This window comes from Lithobates pipiens, unplaced genomic scaffold (genome assembly GCF_037356315.1).
Source record: "Lithobates pipiens isolate NorthernLeopardFrog02 unplaced genomic scaffold, aLitPip1_a1.2 Scaffold_169, whole genome shotgun sequence".
Lineage (NCBI taxonomy): Eukaryota > Metazoa > Chordata > Amphibia > Anura > Ranidae > Lithobates > Lithobates pipiens.
In genome coordinates this window covers 643,708-662,709 of record NW_027507754.1, presented here as the reverse complement: position 1 = coordinate 662,709, position 19,002 = coordinate 643,708, and the positions used below count along the sequence as shown (strand labels likewise).

The 19,002-nt window shown below is 44.3% G+C and overlaps 1 protein-coding gene across 1 annotated transcript in view; it reads right to left on the bottom strand.

Moving 5' to 3' along the window:
- Nucleotides 1–19,002, bottom strand: part of PICALM (phosphatidylinositol binding clathrin assembly protein) — a 160,762-nt gene that overhangs the window by 40,941 nt on the left and 100,819 nt on the right. Inside the window, 2 exon segments of the mRNA XM_077484929.1 lie at nt 16,035–16,112; nt 18,176–18,322. Of these exon segments, the coding sequence (XP_077341055.1) occupies nt 16,035–16,112; nt 18,176–18,322 (225 nt within the window).

The window sequence follows — 19,002 nt, the reverse complement described above, 5'->3', positions numbered from 1 at the left end:
TTGATACTTACCTGCTTTGAGTAATGGAATTTTCACAGAGTGGCCCCAAACCACCTCTTCTCGCTTCTCCTCAAGGAATGCATTAAAGTAGAACTATGGGCAACAGGAGCCATAGGCACTTGTCAAACGCCTGAGAGGAAGTAGTGGGGGCGAGCCTTACTGGCACTGTGTGTATCTTTAGACGCACACAGCCCAGCAGTGTGTGCATGGGTGCCTTCTTAGCACACAGCTTGAGGAGGTGGCACCTGGAGGAGGGAAAAGTAGAAACCACCAGTGGGGGGCTGCCAGAAAGAGGATGCAAGGGACCTTTTCTTAGATTTATATTTTTTCATTGAATTCTTCCTGAAAAACAGCTGTGCACTTCCTGTCCTGTGCCATGGGCCTGGGTACCCTGTCCCCACTTCTGTCAGACATCGCCGCAGTGAGGTACATCAGAAGTCCAACCCCCCCCTCCTCCTCCTCCTTCCCCTACTATCAGGCCAGTAGGAGGGCGTAGCCGCGCTTCACGCACGCACAGTAGGAACCTTACCACAATGGTGGCAGCAGCACCCAACAGCTGATGGAAATATGGTGCCAACATGGCTGGACTCCAGGACAGGCAAGTGTCCCAATATTAAAAGTCACCAGCTACATTGTATAAGCGGCACTCCGCTTTAAGCCTCACAGCTGGATATCTGCAGTGTGAGACCATCTAAGACACTGCTGCCACAGACTGATCGTCTCACCAGGCTTGGGAGTGAGATTTGCAAGCATCTCCCCTGCATCTGCACTGTGGATCTGTGCTTCCTCTAATTCACCTTCCGATAGAGATTATATTAGATATATATCTATCTCTATCTAATATATAGAAATATAAATATATGTTAGGGCTGAAACAAAAAACATTAATCGTCAACCACCGTATTTATCGGCGTATAACACGCACTTTTCCCCCTTAAAATCGGGGGAAAGTCGTGGGTGCGTGTTATACGCCGATCCCCACTGTCAGTGAGGCTAAAATACCGAGCGCCGCCGAAAAAGACCGAGCCGACTACTCGGCTCCACTCGTAGTCCCGCCTCCCTGTTTCTGGAGCGAGCGCTGACGAAAAAGACAGAGCCGACTACTCGGCTCCACTTGTAGTCCCGCCTCCCTGCTGTTTCTGGAGCGAGCGCTGACGAAAAAGACCGAGCCGACTCTACTGTGTACTTGGCTCGGCTTGCTAGTGTGTATGGGGCTTAAGGCCTGGTTCACACCTATGAATTTTCTTTAGTACGTTTTCAGTTTTGCAGAAACACACTACAGGCCATTTAAATGGTTTCCTATGGATGCAGTTCACATCTGTTCATTTTATGGAAAGGACCAGGGATTTTTTTTTTCTGCTTTTTGGTTCCATAGACTTCAATGGAATATAAATGTGTATTGAAAAAATAAAAAATAAAATAAAAATAAAAACACAAAATGCATCTGGAATATGCAAACTGCATAGGTGTGAATCAGGCCTTAAAGCTGCTGTAACAAAAAGCATGCAAAATTTGTGAGTATAATACTTACCTTTTTACTTGTTAGAGACTCATTGAGGATAATGCACTAGGCCTGTACACTCCATTTTGTTTTGTGATTTACCTGCCAACTAGTCATCTGCCCTCTGCTTTGATATTTTATGGCCACAGTTTCCACAGTAAACCTCTGTGTGGAATTTGTACTTATATAGGCAAGCCTAGAATAAGGATTACCCATAGGTACTGTAAATATCTCCTAAACATGCGCCTTTTAGGAGATTTTTACAGTGTTTTGTACTGATGAGGTCAACATATGTGCTGTGAAGAAACGCCCCCCCCCCCCCCCCCCCGTGCCATTTAACCAGCGAGTGCCATGATTGGTGGCTCCCACGCCGCATGGGCGTGAGTGTCATCACGTGGCTCCATCCATTCACAGAGCTGGAGTCCGCAGCCCCCCGGAAGGAAGAGGGGTGTACATGGATCTGACTTGCAGCAGGGACAGCGCAGGCTTTGTTTGCAGCCAAGTATCACATAATGTGCTAGTATGCAATGCATACTAGCACATTAGGCTTTTAGTTTGCATGGCTAAAGGAAGAAAAACCCAGATGGGTTTACTTCCTCTTTAAGTGGACCTGTTGCTTTACTCTGCACAGGCAACCGAGTGCCTGAAGGAAAGCCGGATCCTGTTTGCATAACTAAATATCCTCTGGCCAGCCAATAAATTCTAAAGCAAAGCTCTGGCTCAAAGCAACAGAGCAGGGGGTTCAGCTTTCATTCTCCAAGCTGCATTGGGAACATAATGCATGGACTTTGATAAACCGGTAAGAGTAAAACCTTCTCTGCTACGTACTTAACAGGCAGGAGATGCACTTTATTCATACAGTACAGCTTAGCAATAAGACTACAAAGCTGCATTTACACACAAACCTTCATCAATTCGCTACAAAGTGTGAATTTTAGAACCACAGATAAAGTCGGATTCATCCCTTTAACAGTTGGATCGAGTCCCTGCCAAATCTCCTCTACACAGAGATTTTCCTTTTCACACATCAGGTGGACGGGGAGCTCTGCCAAGCAGTGAACATTAAACGACTGTGTGATAGCGGATCCCCCCCCCCCCCCCAGCTCTGCAAGAACGGCCAAGCTCAGTCCCACAGCGCCATCAATCACACTAACAAGAGGACATCTAATGGCAAAAATACACACTGCGCCGATTGATAAACTCCCATTCACTTCTTCTATAACCTCATTTGTTAACGGTGTAGTTCTAAACAAAAATCACAACATTCAAAAAAGTACAAACCATGGATGTAGCAAAATGTAGAATATGGCCAAAAAGTACAGATTACACATCATGTCTTTTAAAAAGGTATATTAAGCAGTTGCCGACTGCCCCATAGCAGATTTACTGCTACAGGGCGGCTGTTCTGTGCAGAGACAATGCCACCAGTTTAACCTGTCACAAGGCAGGGAGGGAACCATGTGGTCTATGCCAAATTCTGATCATCCCAACCACATTATGTCCCGAGCTGACTTGCACATAATACAGCTTTCCTCTGAAATGATCAATGTGTCAGTGAACACATTTCATAAACATTACAGCAGGGAAATAACTGATTTCCACATTGATGCCAACGCAACATTTTGCTTTAACTGAACTTTTTGTGCAAAGAGCAAAGTACAAATATGATGATAAAAAAAGATCATTTAAAAATAGCTCTGTTGCAACAAAGTTTTTATACTGTAGCCAGTTAAAGCTGAACTCCACGTTGAACATCTATTTTCTAAATGCATAAAGCCGATGGCTACTAATGAAAACACATGTAAAGCATTGCTAAGGTTTATATTTTTAATGCAAGCATGAAGTGATTTCAAGTTAGAAATAGTGCAACCTTTCAAACCTGTGTTTCTTTTGGCTTTGTTTAGTAGGATTCTAAGAGGAAAAGAGGGGAGAATTGATGCAGCTGTGCATAGCGCTGATCTCTTTTCCCCTCTCTTCCCCTTCACTCAGGGGAACACAGAAACTGAAACTTTATTTTTTTTTTTTTTTTTTTTTTTTTTTTAACTTAAAGGGGGTTGTAAAGGTTTGAGTATTTTTTATTTTTTTTTGAAATAACAACATGTCATACTTACCTCCTCTGTGCAAGGGTTTTGCACAGAGCGGCCTCGATACTCCTCTTCTAGGTTCCCTCAGCGGCACTCCTGGCTGCTCCTCCTCTCTAGTGCCCCCATGGAGAGCCGCATTCCATGGGGACACTCGTTCTCCCGAGTCCTGTTGCTGCATCCATTGGCCCTGCCCCCCCATGTCACTGGATTTGATTGACCATAGCAGGAGCCAATGGCTTCTGCTGCTATCAATCTAGACAGTGAGGACCCGAGACAGTGGTTGGAGCTGCTCTGCTCGTCCTGGTCACTGGAAAGGTTGGGTCCAGGCAAGTAAAAGGGGGGCTCTGGGGGGGCAGCTGCACTACAGGTTATTCACCTTAATGCATAGAATGGAATAAGGTGAAAAACTGAGGGTTTACAACCCCTTTAATGCAAACAATGGTTGTAAAAACTTACAGACCACTTTGACCTACAGGTAAGGCTAGATTAAGGCTTACCTGTAGGTCCAAGAAATATCTCCTAAACCTACATGGTTTAGGAGATATTTGCAAACACAGGCACTGCTGTCTACGGCACACTGAGCATCACGCTGCTAACGGCGATATGGCGTTAGCGGCGGCTCCCATGTGCATGGGATGTCACCACGGCTCCAGCCAATCACAGCCCCAGAGCCATGATACCCGGAAAGGAGATGGACGCTCCGTGGAAGAGGAGACAGCGGTGACATCGCTGGCTCCTGTGTCAGGTAAGTGACACATAATGGGCTACTATGCATCAAGGAGACAAAGAGGAAGTAAACCCATCAGGGTTTACTTCTCCTTAAAGTTAAAAAAAAAAAAAAAAAAAAAGTTAAGTTTAATAACACTTTAATCACTTACTTACAATTTTATTAAAGAAATAGGTTTTCAATCCTTGCCTATATTCATGTTTAGGCTGGTGCCATGACCGCAGCTCCAGCCTTCTTGTATCAAGGTGGCTCCTTTTTCTTGCAGAATCCTATGGAGCCACCATTGCATGCAGGGACTAGCATTGTGTCTCTTGCTACACTGTATGCATTAATATATATATAAAAAAATAAAAACACAGACAGACACACACACACACACAGCCTCATAACCTAGGATGGCAAAACACCCCCCAACTCCAAGCTATCAGACTGGCTGGAGACTGCACTGTCCACTGACTTATTTCATTAACCACTACAGCCCCGGACCAATAAACACCTTAAGGACCAGAGGTCTTTTTCCAATTTTACACTGCGCTGCTTTAACTGGTAATTGCACGGTCATGCAATATTGCACCCAAACGAAATTTGCGTCCTTTTCTTCCCACAAATAGAGCTTTCTTTTGATGGTATTTGATTGCCTCTGCGATTTTTATTTTTTGCGATATAAATGGAAAAAGAGCGAAAATTTTGAAATAAAAAGATATTTTCTTCATTTTGTTATAAGAAAAATCGAATAAACTAAATTTTAGTCATACATTGAGGGCAAAATTTATTCAGCCACATGTCTTTAGTAAAAAAAATGTCAATAAGCGTATATTTTTTGGTTTGCGCAAAAGTTATAGCGTCTACAAACTAGAGTACATTTTCTGGAATTTACACAGCTTTTAATTTATGACTGCCTATCTCATTTCTTGAGGTGCTAAAATGGCAGGGCAGTACAACCCCCCCCCCAAATGACCCCATTTTGGAAAGAAGACACCCCAAGGAAATTGCTGATGGGTATGTTGAGCCCATTGAATATTTTTTTTTTGTCCTAAGGGATTGAATAATGACAAAAAAAAAAATTACAAAAAGTTGTCACTGAATGACATATTGCTCACACATGCCATGGTTATATGTGGAATTGCACCCCAAAATATATTCCGCTACTTCTCCCGAGTATGGGGATACCACATGTGTGGGACTTTTTGGGAGTCTAGTCGCGCACGGCACCCCGAAAACCAATCACCACCTTCAGGATTTCAAAGGGTGCAAATTTTTGAATTTACTCCTCACTACCTATCACAGTTTCGAAGGCCATAAAATGCCAAAATATCACAAAACCACCCAAAATGACCCCATTTTGGAAAGTAGACACCCCAAGCTATTTACTGAGAGGCATGTTGAGTCCATGGAATATTTTATATTTTGCCGCAAGTTGCGGGAATATTACAAACTTTTTTTTTTTTGCACAAAGTTGTCACTAAATTATATATTGCTCACACATGCTATGGGCATATGTGAAATGACACCCCAAAATACATTCTGCTGCTTCTCCTGAGTACAGGGATACCACATGTGTGGGACTTTTTGGGAGCCTAGCCGCGTACGGGACCCCGAAATCCAAGCACCGCCTTCAGGATTTCTAAGGGCATACATTTTTTATTTTACTCCTCACTACCCATCACAGTTTTGAAGGCCATAAAATGCCAAGATGGCACAAAACCCCCCCAAATGACATCCATTTTGGAAAGTAGACACCCCAAGCTATTTGCTGAGGGCCATGTTGAGACCATTGAATATTTTTTTTTGTCCCAAGGGATTGAATAATGACAAAAAATAAAAATTTGTTTTTACAAAAAGTTGTCACTAAATGATATTTTGCTCACACATGCCATGGTTATATGTGGAATTGCACCCCAAAATATATTGCGCTACTTCTCCCGAGTATGGGGATACCACATGTGTGGGACTTTTTGGGAGTCTAGTCGCGCACGGCACCCTGAAAACCAATCACCACCTTCAGGATTTCTAAGGGTGCAAATTTTTGATTTCACTCCTCACTACCATCACAGTTTCGAAGGCCATAAAATGCCAAAATAGCACAAAACCCCCCAAAATGACCCCATTTTGGAAAGTAGACACCCCAAGCTATTTACTGAGAGGCATGTTGAGTCCATGGAATATTTTATATTTTGCCACAAGTTGCGGGAATATTACAAACTTTTTTTTTTTGCACAAAGTTGTCACTAAATGATATATTGCTCACACATGCTATGGGCAGAAGTCAAATTACACCCCAAAATAAATTCTGCTGTTTCTCCCGAGTACGGGGATACCACATGTGGGGGACTTTTTGGGAGCCTAGCCATGTACGGGACCCCGAAAACCAAGCACTGCCTTCCGGATTTAAATATAAAATGCTACCAAAAAAAACTGTTAGCGATCGCAGGGATCAGGCCTGACTCTGCGATCGCTGCAGTTATGCGTTTAGTGTTTTGTAAGTGACAGTGATCGATCGATACTGCACTTGGGTGGGCTGGGCAGAGGGGCAAAACGCAGGTGCCAGCAGGTATCTGGGCTGATCCCTCTAAACAATGCGTTTTTTTGGAACCCTGAACTGCTGGGGACGCTAGTATAGATCTGATCAGATCAGATATTGATCTGTTCAGATTCTATACCACTACAGGAGGTTTATGCTTTGCGTGTGGGTGTTAGCGGTACTGGCACTAACCTAGCGCTGCCTGGGGCGACGCAGACCATGACCCTAAAACCTAATTGATATCACCCGCCGGGTGATCAGGGGGTTAAACCTTTATTGGGTAATAAATGGTGGGTGCCCTGATGCTATAAAAAGCAAACTAACCAGAGTCACCCGTAACACTTATACTGTGATCGCTGGTGAAAGGGTTAACTAGGGGCAATCAGGGGGTTAAAACCATTATTGGGTAGTATATGGGGGTACCTAGCGATATAAAAACCTGGCGGTGAACCTAAAAAAATAACTAGCTACCTAGCGACACTGATGCAGCGATCAGAAAAATGATCGCTTAGTGACAGTGGCAAAAGGGGGTGAAAGGGTTAACTAGGGGCAATCAGGGGGTTAAAATCATTATTGGGTAGTATATCGGGGTACCTAGCGATATAAAAACCTGGCGGTGAACCTAAAAAAATAACAAGCTACCTAGCGACACTGATGCAGCGATCAGAAAAATGATCGCTTAGTGACACTGGCAAAAGGGGGTGAAAGGGTTAACTCTAGGGGCAATCAGGGGGTTAAATCTTTATTGGGGGGTGATAGGGGGCTACCCTGGACCTAACACTAACTGCCCTGACAGTTTTAACTGTTACAACTGACACTGAATGCATTGATCAGTAAAGAAATGATCAATGCAATCAGTGACACTGTGACTGGGGGGGGGAGGGGGGGGAGATCGGGGGGGGGGGGGGGGGGTTTGTGTGCCTGTGTGTACCTACATGTCAGTGTAGTGTTGGTGCACACTTACTTTTAGTCTTCTCCTCGTAGTCCGGTCAAAAAGACCGCCCCGAGGAGAATGACATCACTTCCTCCTTCCTGTGTAAACAATACACAGTGGGAGGAAGTTCGTCATTGGCCAGGAGCGATCCAGAGGGGGTGGCCAGAAACCAACGGCCATCCCCTCATCACGGATCGCTATTGCAGCGAACCAGACCGCCGTACCCAGCGGGAGGGGGGTCCAATCGTGTACGTGCTTGTGCCTGCCTGTGCCATTGTGATGACGTACAATGGCAATACGGCGGTCCTTAAGTGGTTAAAGAGTGTGAGCTCAGGGAAGCAGCATTAAGATAGCAGGAGGCAGCAGCACTGAACATTGTACACTGCAAGTGCTGGGGTACACATTAAATAGTTTACTGAAGAATGTTTATTTCATTGTACTCAAAGCGTATAAAAAAAACACCTGAGGGTTTAACCCCTAGGCGCCCGCTCTATAGCCGAAAGACTGCTGCAGAGCGGACGCCAATTGCCGGGAGGACGTCCTCCTGTTTACTTCCGCAATGCGCACTCCCGCAAGCATGCATCTGGGAAGTTCTGTGCTGGCTCTGTCCCCCGGACACAGCCAGTCACAGATCGCTGTATCATCAGATGTGATCAATTTTGTATGATTTGCACCACAGCTTGTAGACTCTCCAACTTTCACAAAGACCAAATAATATCCACTAATTTGGGTTATTTTTACCAAAGATATGTAGCAGTATAAATTGTGGCCAAAATTCATAAAAAAAAAAAAAAAAAAATTTGCAAAATTTTATCACAGAAACAAAGAGAAATGCGCTTTTTTTCAAAATTTTCGGTCTTTTTTCATTTATAGCACAAAAAATAAAAAACCCAGAGGTGATCAAATACCACCAAAAGAAAGCTCTATTTGTGGGGGGAATAAAAGGACAAAAAATTAATTTGGGTACAATGTTACATGACTGAGTAATTGTCATTCAAAGTGTGAGAGCACCGAAAGCTGGAAATTGGTCTGGTCACTAAGGGTGTCAGTTGTCAAGTGGTTAATATTACTTTAAACTTCGAAAACACTAAAGTTACTCTTTGCGCACTTATGTATCCAATGTGAAAGGCCACATAAGTATTGCCAAGCAAACGGGCCTTAATTATTAAATGCTTCTCATGGGAGAATTATCTGCACAGTAAAAGCAGCGAGGCTTATGGCAGTTCAGGCAAAAAATCCCCAGTGCTCGACTCCGCATACAGAATGAGGCACAACGTTTAAGAGCAGAGCTATTCCTCCTTTATAAGATGTTGCTGACAAAGGGGGTGAGGGGTTCTGAGATCGTTTTCCTGAAAACCTTGCGTCTCATTCTGTATGCTGAATACTACACCAGGGATTTTGCTCTTCTAAACTGCAGTTAAGCTTCAATGCCTTGAAGTTACCGATGGTCTCTTAAGACGTGCCAATTACTTCTATTACCTTAAAGCCCCCACAGACTCACAAACTGAAAGATGGAAGTTAAGGTTAAAGTTAATCTTATCATAGAGCAATCTGGACAAAAACACCGTTCTCAAACCAAACTCAGAATGCGCCAAATATTTTATTATTGTCTGCTTAGAGCACGTGTGTCAAACAAGGCACCCAGGCCATTTGATGTGCTTCTTGCACCTCTTCTGCAGCTGTGGCACCCCCCTAGTCTCCGCAGTCAACAGTAGAGAGGATAGAACTCCTCCGCCAGATCCTGCACTTCCCTGTGCAGCTGGGTAGAGGCTCATCTGACAACCCCCCCCCCCCCCCTTCAGTCAGCAGGAGGACAGAACAGCTACAGATCTTGCACCACCCTGTGCAGGCACAGCACCGCCCCCCCCCCCCCATCATAATCATCTCCACCTCCCCTGTTGTCAGGGGACTTCAGTTCTCCTCTGGTCCTCCTCCAGACCCTACACTTTCTGCTTCCCAGCCCAGCCACCAACTTCTTACTGGAAGCAGCACAAGGTAAGGGGGTTGGGACTGACGCAAGAGAGAATGTGGGACTCAACTTCTGATGGCGGAGGGAAAGTGAAAATCTGACAGGTGTTCTAATCCCTTTACAGTGTCTACATTCTATCCAAAAATAAGAAAATAAATAAGTTTCACCTTTATACTGTTAAGTTATAAAGTCTTACCAGTAGGCCATTGCAGAAATCCCCAAAGCCTGCCACAATAACTCCCATCAAAGTGATCAGCTACATAAAGCTCTGATATACTCCAAATGTTAGACAATCGATCACAGCGCCACAGAAGTTATCTTAGACCAGGCATGTCCAAAGTCCGGCCCAATCGTGGCCCGGTTTTGAACGGCCCGCCTGGTTATTTAAACATATACATCTTTTGTGATCACAAAAGATATATAGTCTGGCTGCCTCGGAGGGAAGAGGCGGGACGAGTGCCGTGAAGACAGGAGGAGAATTTCCTGTTTACACAGCAGCTGTAATAGGAAGACCCATCTCTGCCATTGGACAACTGTTATGTCCATCAGAGGAGGCGGGACTCTCTCTTAAAGAGGCCACTGTGTAAACAGGAAATTCTCCTGTAGGATGTCTTTGGCGCTCATCCTGCCCTCCATGGCTGCACTGATGGCAATGGTGGGGCGCTGCATTCCCGGCAATGGTGGGGCGCTGCATTCCCGGCAATGGTGGGGCGCTGCATTCCCGGCAATGGTGGGGAGCTGCATTCCCGGCAATGGTGGGGCGCTGCATTCCCGGCAATGGTGGGGCGCTGCATTCCCGGCAATGGTGGGGCGCTGCATTCCCGGCAATGGTGGGGCGCTGCATTCCCGGCAATGGTGGGTCTGCAGATGGGCAATGACCCTTATTTTGCTTCACAGTTCTTTTATTTAAAATTTAAAACATTTTTTCCTGAAGCTTCCCTCTTAAAGTGAAGGTGCGTGTTATACGCCAATAAATACGGTGTATCTAAATAATACACTTGAGTTCATCTCTTCACCACACACAGCCACAAAGGCAAGATATTTCTTGTTGGGCAGTGTATTAGTGCTCGGACGAACACAGACTGAATTTTAATGGTTCAAAGAATGTCAGGCAAAAATGGTCGGCCCCCGCACATGTTCATTTAATCAAATCTGGCCCTCTTTGAAAAAAGTTTGGAAATCCCTTTCTTAGACATTCCAAAATGGAGCAATCCGCAGTACAATCTCTCTAATGTATAGCTGCAGCAGCTGAGCAAACTATACATTTGAGGGTTCAGAACTTGGAAGAGCACTCGCTCCTTTGATGCTGTCCTCAGTGATGGTGCTGACGATAAAGCAGGTTTTTCCCTAAAATATATATAGTAATACTTACCTGCACTGTGCAAAAGGTACTGCATAGAGGGGGCCCCAAACCTCCTCTTCTGGGGTCCACCATTCCTCCTCTTCTGCATGTGTACTATGGGGGCACATATGCAGGTACACTTGCAAGCCCTGCTGTGTGCATCCATAGACACACCCAACATAACTCAGCCTTGTTTCCTCACCAGATTTTACAACAGCAGGAGCTAACGGCTCCTTGAGGAGAGGAACAGAGACCAGCACTGCAGCAGATGGGTGCAGCACTGGATTAAGATAGGACTCAAGTATGTAGGGATATGGGGGGGCAGACAAAACGGATATTTTTTTTCCCAATACTTTATTTTTGCAAGAAAACATACCGTAAATATAGAAACCATACAATAATGTAGGACTCTACAAACAAGAGACGGTCTGATTCACATAAACCCGTATTCTTGTAATCTCAGCAAAATATTATGTTAAGGACTGAACGGTCTGATCTGAGAAGTCTCCGTATCCCGCATGTCGATTTTTTCCACGGTAGAGACCGTGTAATAGGGACTGCCTGGAATTATGGAAGACCCATAGGGTCCTAGCAGAAAGAAGAGAGGAAATCAAAAGGAAAAGAAGAGGGGAAAAAAAAAGGGGGGGGGGGGGGCTGGGGGAGGTAAGGATCATGGTAAAGTTCCAACCACCCGAACCTCTTCCAGGTCAGAGGTTTTGCCAAGTTTCCTGGTGTTTAGCGAGGGGACTTTAGATTATTCCCACAGGACTAGTTCCGCGTATTCCTCAGAGTATACAAATTCGTGTCAATAAAACCATCTTCTAGAAAATTTCTCGTTGAATGAATGAATGAATGACTTGTATAGCGCTACCTATACGAACTGAATCGCCTCAGGGCCCTTTTCTGTGGCTACCAAATCTTCCATCACGTGAATGTCAGCAACTTTTTTCAGCCAGGCAGCAATCGAAGGAGGCCGTGTCTGCTTCCAGTACAGTGGAATGCATCCCTTCGTGGCTGTGATCAAAAGGGGCAGAATGGACTTTCTATATGCTTTACTTGGTATTGCGTGTTGGTGCAAGAGGGAAAAAAAAGCAGGATCTTTCAGTAAGGTTCTATCCGTGAATTTTTGGACCATGCGATGGACTTCATTCCAGTAGGGTTCCAGAAGCCGGTGTCCCGTCATATACAGTCCCCCATCGGATAGTGACCGCTGTGTACTGCGCATGCGCAGTACACAGCACACACAGATTCCGAAAATACCCAAAGATGAACGGCGCCTGCGCCGTGAGTCCGGGTTCTAGCCCCACCATCCAAGTGGACATAGAGTTGGAATAAAAAAAAGAGCCGAACGCAGCGAGGCCAAGGTGTGGCAAGCGCAGGGAGCCTGCGAGGGGCCCTCTAATTTTGCCAGCCCTATGTCCGCTTGGATGGTGGGGCTACCACCTCGACTCACAGTGCAGGTGCCGTTCATCTTCGGAGATTTTCCGAAGCTTCTTCTGCTCCGTACTACACATGCGCAGTACGGGCGGACAGTATATGATGGTAGGACACTAAATGCCAGAACACCGGCAAGACCAGAAGATGTGGAGTAGAGAACCAACCTCCTCTCCACATCTCCAGCATAGGTTCGAGCAATTGGGAAACATTCTATGGATCTTTGCCAGAGTGTTATACCACCGGGTCAGTACCTTGAAACTCGCCTCCTGGTGTTTGGCACAGATTGAAGTCTTGTAAGAGAACAGAAAGAGTCTGTTCCTCTGTTAGTTCTAACCCCAGTTATTTTTCCCAACTGGCGATGTAAGAAAGCTTGTGGCCCGCTGGTGGTGTTATCAGCAATTGATATGTTAGAGAAACCGCATGGGAAAGTGGGGACTGGTCTAGGCAAAGAAGTTCGAAAGTGGCGAGTTGTCTCTGGAATGACTCCGGAGGGGGAAGGGATCTAAGGAAGTGAGCCAGCTGTGTTTTTTGCCAGAATGACAATCCCGCCAGATCTACCTCCGCCATAATTTGTTGTCTAGTCATCCATTGGCCATTGACAACAAAGTGCGGGCCTGTGCACGTTCTTTTATTTTCAAGTCTTGGAATTTGGGGTCTCGGAGTCCAGAGGTAAAAGCCGGATTTCCCACTATGGGCATGAGCGGCGACGGTAAGGTCGCTAACGAAAAGTCTCGGAATGCTTTCTAGCTGATCTTCCTGGTCTCTCCTATCGTCCAATACCCGCTGGGGTAAATCTGACTGGGACCAGGGTAGAGATTCAAGTGGTATTCCTGGCTGAATCTGCTCCACCTTAACCCACTGTTTGAGCTCACCATGGCGACACCAGTCTAGAACGCACGTCAGGTGAGACGCCATATGGTAGAGATTTGCATCAGGCAAGGCCATGCCACCCCTGAGCTTCGGTAGTCCAAGGGTAAAATTTGCCAGCCGGGGAGGTTTTTGTGACCATAGGAAGGAGACCAGAGTTCGGTTCACCGTCCTAAGGAAAGAGCTCGGAATCCGGATGGGGAGCGCTTGAAAGCGATACAGCAGACGGGCATCATGTTCATAAACTGATATTTTTTTACCTTGATGCTGAGAATGCATTAACCGCTTCAGCCCCACATGATTTTACCCCCTTCCTGACTAGAGCACTTGTTACAATTTGACACTGTGTCGCTTTAACTGACAATTGCGCGGTCATGCAATTCTGTACCCAAAACAAAATTTGTGTCCTTTGTTTCCCACAAATAGAGCTTACTTTTGGTGGTATTTGATCACCTCTGCAGTTTTTATTTTTTGCGCTATAAACAAAAAAATAAATAAATAAAAAAATTGAAAAAAAAGACTATTTTGAGAAATTCGATACCTTTTGCTATAATATCCTCAAAAAAAATGTAAACAAAATTTCTCCCCCGCCTGGAGGGGCAGCTTTACCCATAGATGGAGGTATGATGGAGGCTTTGTTGCCCCCTTACTCTGGGGGTGGGGCTGGTCGGGTCCCCGGCGGCTGCCGGGCTGGGAAATGCCCTGGAGCATGTTTGCGGCCTTCAGCTTGGGTCAGGCTCTCTCAGATTAGCAGGGGGGATCCCCCCTGGAAATGTTACCGTGCGTTTTCGTTCTCTTCCCTAACCTTCTACCCATTTCCCCATGTCCCCCCTGTTCCCATGCTTTACGGTTAAATCTGCTATCTTTCAAATACACTTTGTCGAGATATTGTTGACACTGTTACATTTTATATGTCAAATTAAAGTTAAAATAAAGAATGAATATATATATATATTATATATATATATATATATATATATATATATATATATATATATATATAAATAATCTTCAGTTTAGGCCAATATATTATATTCTACAATTTTATTATTTTTTTTAAACCAAAAAATAACGCAAGCGTATATTGGTTTGCACAGAAGTTCTAGCTTCTGCAAACAATGAGAAAAATTCATGGCTTTTGTTTTACCTAGCAATGGCGGCAATCTGATTTTTTTTATTAGTACTGCCACATTGTGGCAGACAGGGACACTTGACACATTTTTGAGACCATTGACATTTATACAGCGATCATTGCTATAAAAATGCACGGATTACTGTGTAAACGTCACTGGAAGGGAAGGAGTTAACACTAGGGGGCGATCAAGGAGTTAAGTGTGTGTTCCCTGTAGTCATTCTAACTGTATGGGGATAGGTCTCCTCTACCTTGACAGAACAGGGATTTGGGCGTTTACCCAAATTCATGTGCTGGCTCTTGTGCAGGGGATCGTGCCTGCCGGCCACACGCATCGGGTCCCCTGTGAAGGCTCACACACTCCCTCTGGCAGCTCTTAAAGGGGACAATACAACCGTACAGGGTTTTACCCAGCCGTGCCATTCTGCCGCAGTATATATGTGTGAGGTGGTGGGCAAGTGGTTAAAGTGGTTGTAAACCTCAGACATGAAATATGAACAAAGCATATCCTTTCACAGTGTGTAGTTGTCTCAATTAAGAGCATTAAGGCACTTTACAGGCATTTTAGCGCTAAAAATAGCACCTCTCCTGTCACTCCAGTGTGAAAGTCAGAGTGCTTTCACACTGGATCGGTGCGCTTGCAGGACGTTTAAAAAAAAAAAAAAAAAAGCAGCATCTTTGCACACTTTTGGAATGGTCTATACAACGCTCCTAAAGCATCACAGCCCATTGAAATCAATGGGCAGCGCCATGAAGCGCCTGCAAAGCAATTTCCGTAGCGGCGCTTTGCGGAAGGCTATTAACCCCTTCATCGGCCACTAGCGGGGGTTAAAAGCGCATCACTAGTGGCCTAAAGGCACTGCTAAAACTAGGGTAAAGTGCTGCTACAAATACCGGCACTTTACCGCCGATGACCCCCTGCCCCAGTGTGAAAGTGCCCTTAATGTTATTTCTGTCCGCCTCTTCATTCCTCTGCTAACATTAATAACTATAGTTTTCCTGACACCAAAAGAAAAATGGTAACAGGGGAGGGATTTCCAGCCAATTGACAGCTGCCGCTCTGTTTCTGGGTGCTATGTGAAGTGGGGTGTCCCCCTTCCCTCCAAATCAGCACTCGGAGCTCTCCTCGAACTATGCTGAGTTTAGGTTTAGCTCCCCACCTCCCCCTTATTTTCTGAACTCTCAGACAAGCTTTATAATTCAACACTTTAAAAATGATGTTGGGGAAAGACAGATCAGTCAGATAAACAGGTACAATTTATGTAGGAAGATTTGTTTAATCTCTGTGTATCACCGGAGGTCAGTCACTTCACTGGGTATATGTAAGAGTTTATAACCCCTTTAAAAAAAAAAAAAAAAAAAAAAAAAAAGGTAAAAATGTATTGCCTTTAGAGCCATTTTAATGCATTCAATACAAACTCAACACTAAATCGGCCCAAAAGGGTCTTCCTAAATTCTCTAACTGAAAAAAATATTGAAAAGACAGCATACGACACCCATATTCCATGCTCAACACCTACCTCCATATAGGCCAGCTACCGAGGGTTCAGTGTGGAAGTGGGAAGCGTTAGGATAGACTTGAGGCCCGCAGAAAGAATCTGTTAATTCAGGTGAGAATGTGAAACCAGTTAGATACAGAGCAGTACAGAACAGCCAATACTGTGCAGACAATGCTGTGAAGGAGGAGGGTAGGAAAGGCTGATATTGTACTTTGTTGCAATACATACGCATTCTTCAATGCTTTCTCTCAATGCAGAAAAATACATGTTAATCCTTCCAGAAATCCAGTGATCTCTTAACTTCCTGTTGTGGACTGACAACCTTGCCGCTGCTGCACTAAAATCCCAAGTAGCATTGGCAGCCCTTGACAAGCTCTTTTGCTGCACTACATAATTCAGCCAGGCTTCATCCCGCTTGGTCCTGTGCTTAACTAAACCTGTCCCTTACGTTTCTGTCCCTTTCCACAGCTATACAATTAAATTAATTTCCAACAAAAGAACAATGCTGCCTTGAGAGCCAGTCAACACAATGGGGGGAGATTTACTAAAACCAGTGCGCCCAGAATATGGAGCAACTGTTCATAGTAACCAATCAGCTTCCAGTTTTTATGGTCAAAGCCTAAATTAACAAGCTGAAGTTAGAAGTTGATTGGTTATGATGCACAGGCTGCACCAGATTTCGTAAATCTCCCCTACGGTGTGTAGGGAAAGGACTCTTGGGAGATGTAGTTTAGTGGAGGTGTCTAAGTCAATAGGAACTCCCCCAGGGCAGTTCTCCCTCCCCTGAGGATCTGCTCCTGTAATCATTTTACAAGCCTGTCCATGTTACAGTGAGTAATACAAATTATTTTGTGCTTAAAAAAAAAAAAAAAAAAAAGGGAAAAACATGGGAAATAGACTTCTAGATGGATACCTGGGGGGAAAAAAAAAAAAAAAAAAAAAAGAAGAGGGGTTTGGTAATAAATGTGGGTTATGCCTGGGACTACCCTTTAGAATTTCAGCCTATAACCCAGATTAGCACTTAAACCTACAAGTGTGTTAGAACAGTATCAAAAGCACCCAAGCCAGAAGCTGGCATTAATAACCAAGCAATTAGCATTTTTTTAAATTTAAGTCAATCATGCCCTTAGGAAAGATTTAAGGTTAAAGTTCACCTTACAGGGGGGGGGGGGGGGGAACACAAAAGCAGTTTTTGCAGGTAAAAAATAAAAAAAATAGTGCATTTTTTTGCTTTTTGAGCCCGTAAAGCATTGCACCAGCAATCAGATCACTGATGCCATGTAGGTTTCCTTCAGATCTGTCAGTACATCTGTGTAACCGTACATCCCGTACCGGCAGGCAGATACACCGACAGGAAGAAATCAATGAACTACCACAGTGCCATGGTAGTTCATTTAGAACTACAAGCCGACAACTACAAAGGATGTCGGGGCTTGTAGATCATTCACACACAGCGCTTTGTGAATGAAATGCCAAAGCCCATGTGGGCGGAGACCCGCACAGCCACGCTGATTTTAAAAATGACAGCTAGTACGGGAAACTACTTCCCATACTGCTGCCACATGGAGGAGGGGCGGCAGCAGCAGCTTTGGGAACATGTCACATGCTCCACCCTAAAAACAGGTGGAACATGTAACATGTTTCCAAAGGTGAACTTGTCTTTTTAAAATAAAAAATCTAAAACAAAAAGGTCCATGATGCAACGAGGACAAAACCTCTCTTTACTACCTTTCTCCTTTGCAGCTTACTGCTTGCAACAAAATGACAGGTGCACTTTAATAAACATACAAAATGTATTCTAAGGCCTAAAACCACACAAATATAATTTCAACAACATTACATGACGACTTGACAGAAATCACAAAACTAAAAAAGGTAAATGCAACAAATGTGGAAGGAGGTACAAGTGTGGGGAAGATCTAAATTTTCAATTACTGCGCTTAAAACGAAGCTGCCAAGGTGACCAATCACATTTAAAAGACTTCAACACAGCTCAAGGAGGAAACACAGACAGCTGCAATTTAATTGGCTGCTATAGTTAACACCCCCACTTTGAGAGAATGCCCCCTAAGGTAGACACTACACTGCATCATAAAGGAATATAAGGGAAGAAAATAAAATCCATTTGAGTAGATGTACATTTTACTGAAAAGGTACGTTACCAATAAATATGTCATGGTTAGGAGTCTTAGCTGTGAAGCTGGCAGTGTCAGTGCTTATACCAGGTAGGTGGGCACCATCACTAGGTTTACTGAGGAAAGGATTAAGGTTTGAGATGGTCTCATCACCAGCTTCAGAAGAGAATGGATCTGCACTCCCCCATTCACAGGACAGGACAGCAGAGAGAGAAGAGCACACACAATACAGTTGGTTAGAAAAAGACGTACATGCTAAATCGCATCTACAGGACAATTCAGTCAACAGAGTTAATCACCACATACAGGAGGAGGATAGATGAGAAACACGGCTACAAAGAAGCATAACAGAGATCCAGAGAGAGAAGACAGAGATAAACCTCTTAGGTGTGATGGACCCTGCTGTGGAAAAGCTCAGAGCAAGGTTCATAATGCATGGAGGCACCTTGAGGCTGAGCCTGTGTTGCTTTTACTATATACAGTATCTTCAATATGTGTAAACTGCGATCGTAGTATTTAAAGAAACCATAAAATCTAGCTTAAAAAAAAAAATAAAAAAAAAATAAAAAAAAAATGGTATTCAGGTATGGATTCTAAACTCAAAAAGTGCATTTTTTTGCTCTCAGCTTCCTCCAAATTATTTTTAGAGAATAAAGACATTGTTTAGTGTGACTTTAATGCGATATAAGAAGTGTGATGTAATGAGGTTTAAAGGGGTTGTAAAGGTAAATGTTTTTTCACCTTAATGCATTCTATGCATTAAGGTGAAAAAACATCTCACACTGCCGGCTCCCCCAGTCCCCCCGTTTTACTTACCTGACCCCTCGAAAATCCCGCGCTCGCCCCCGCCGTCC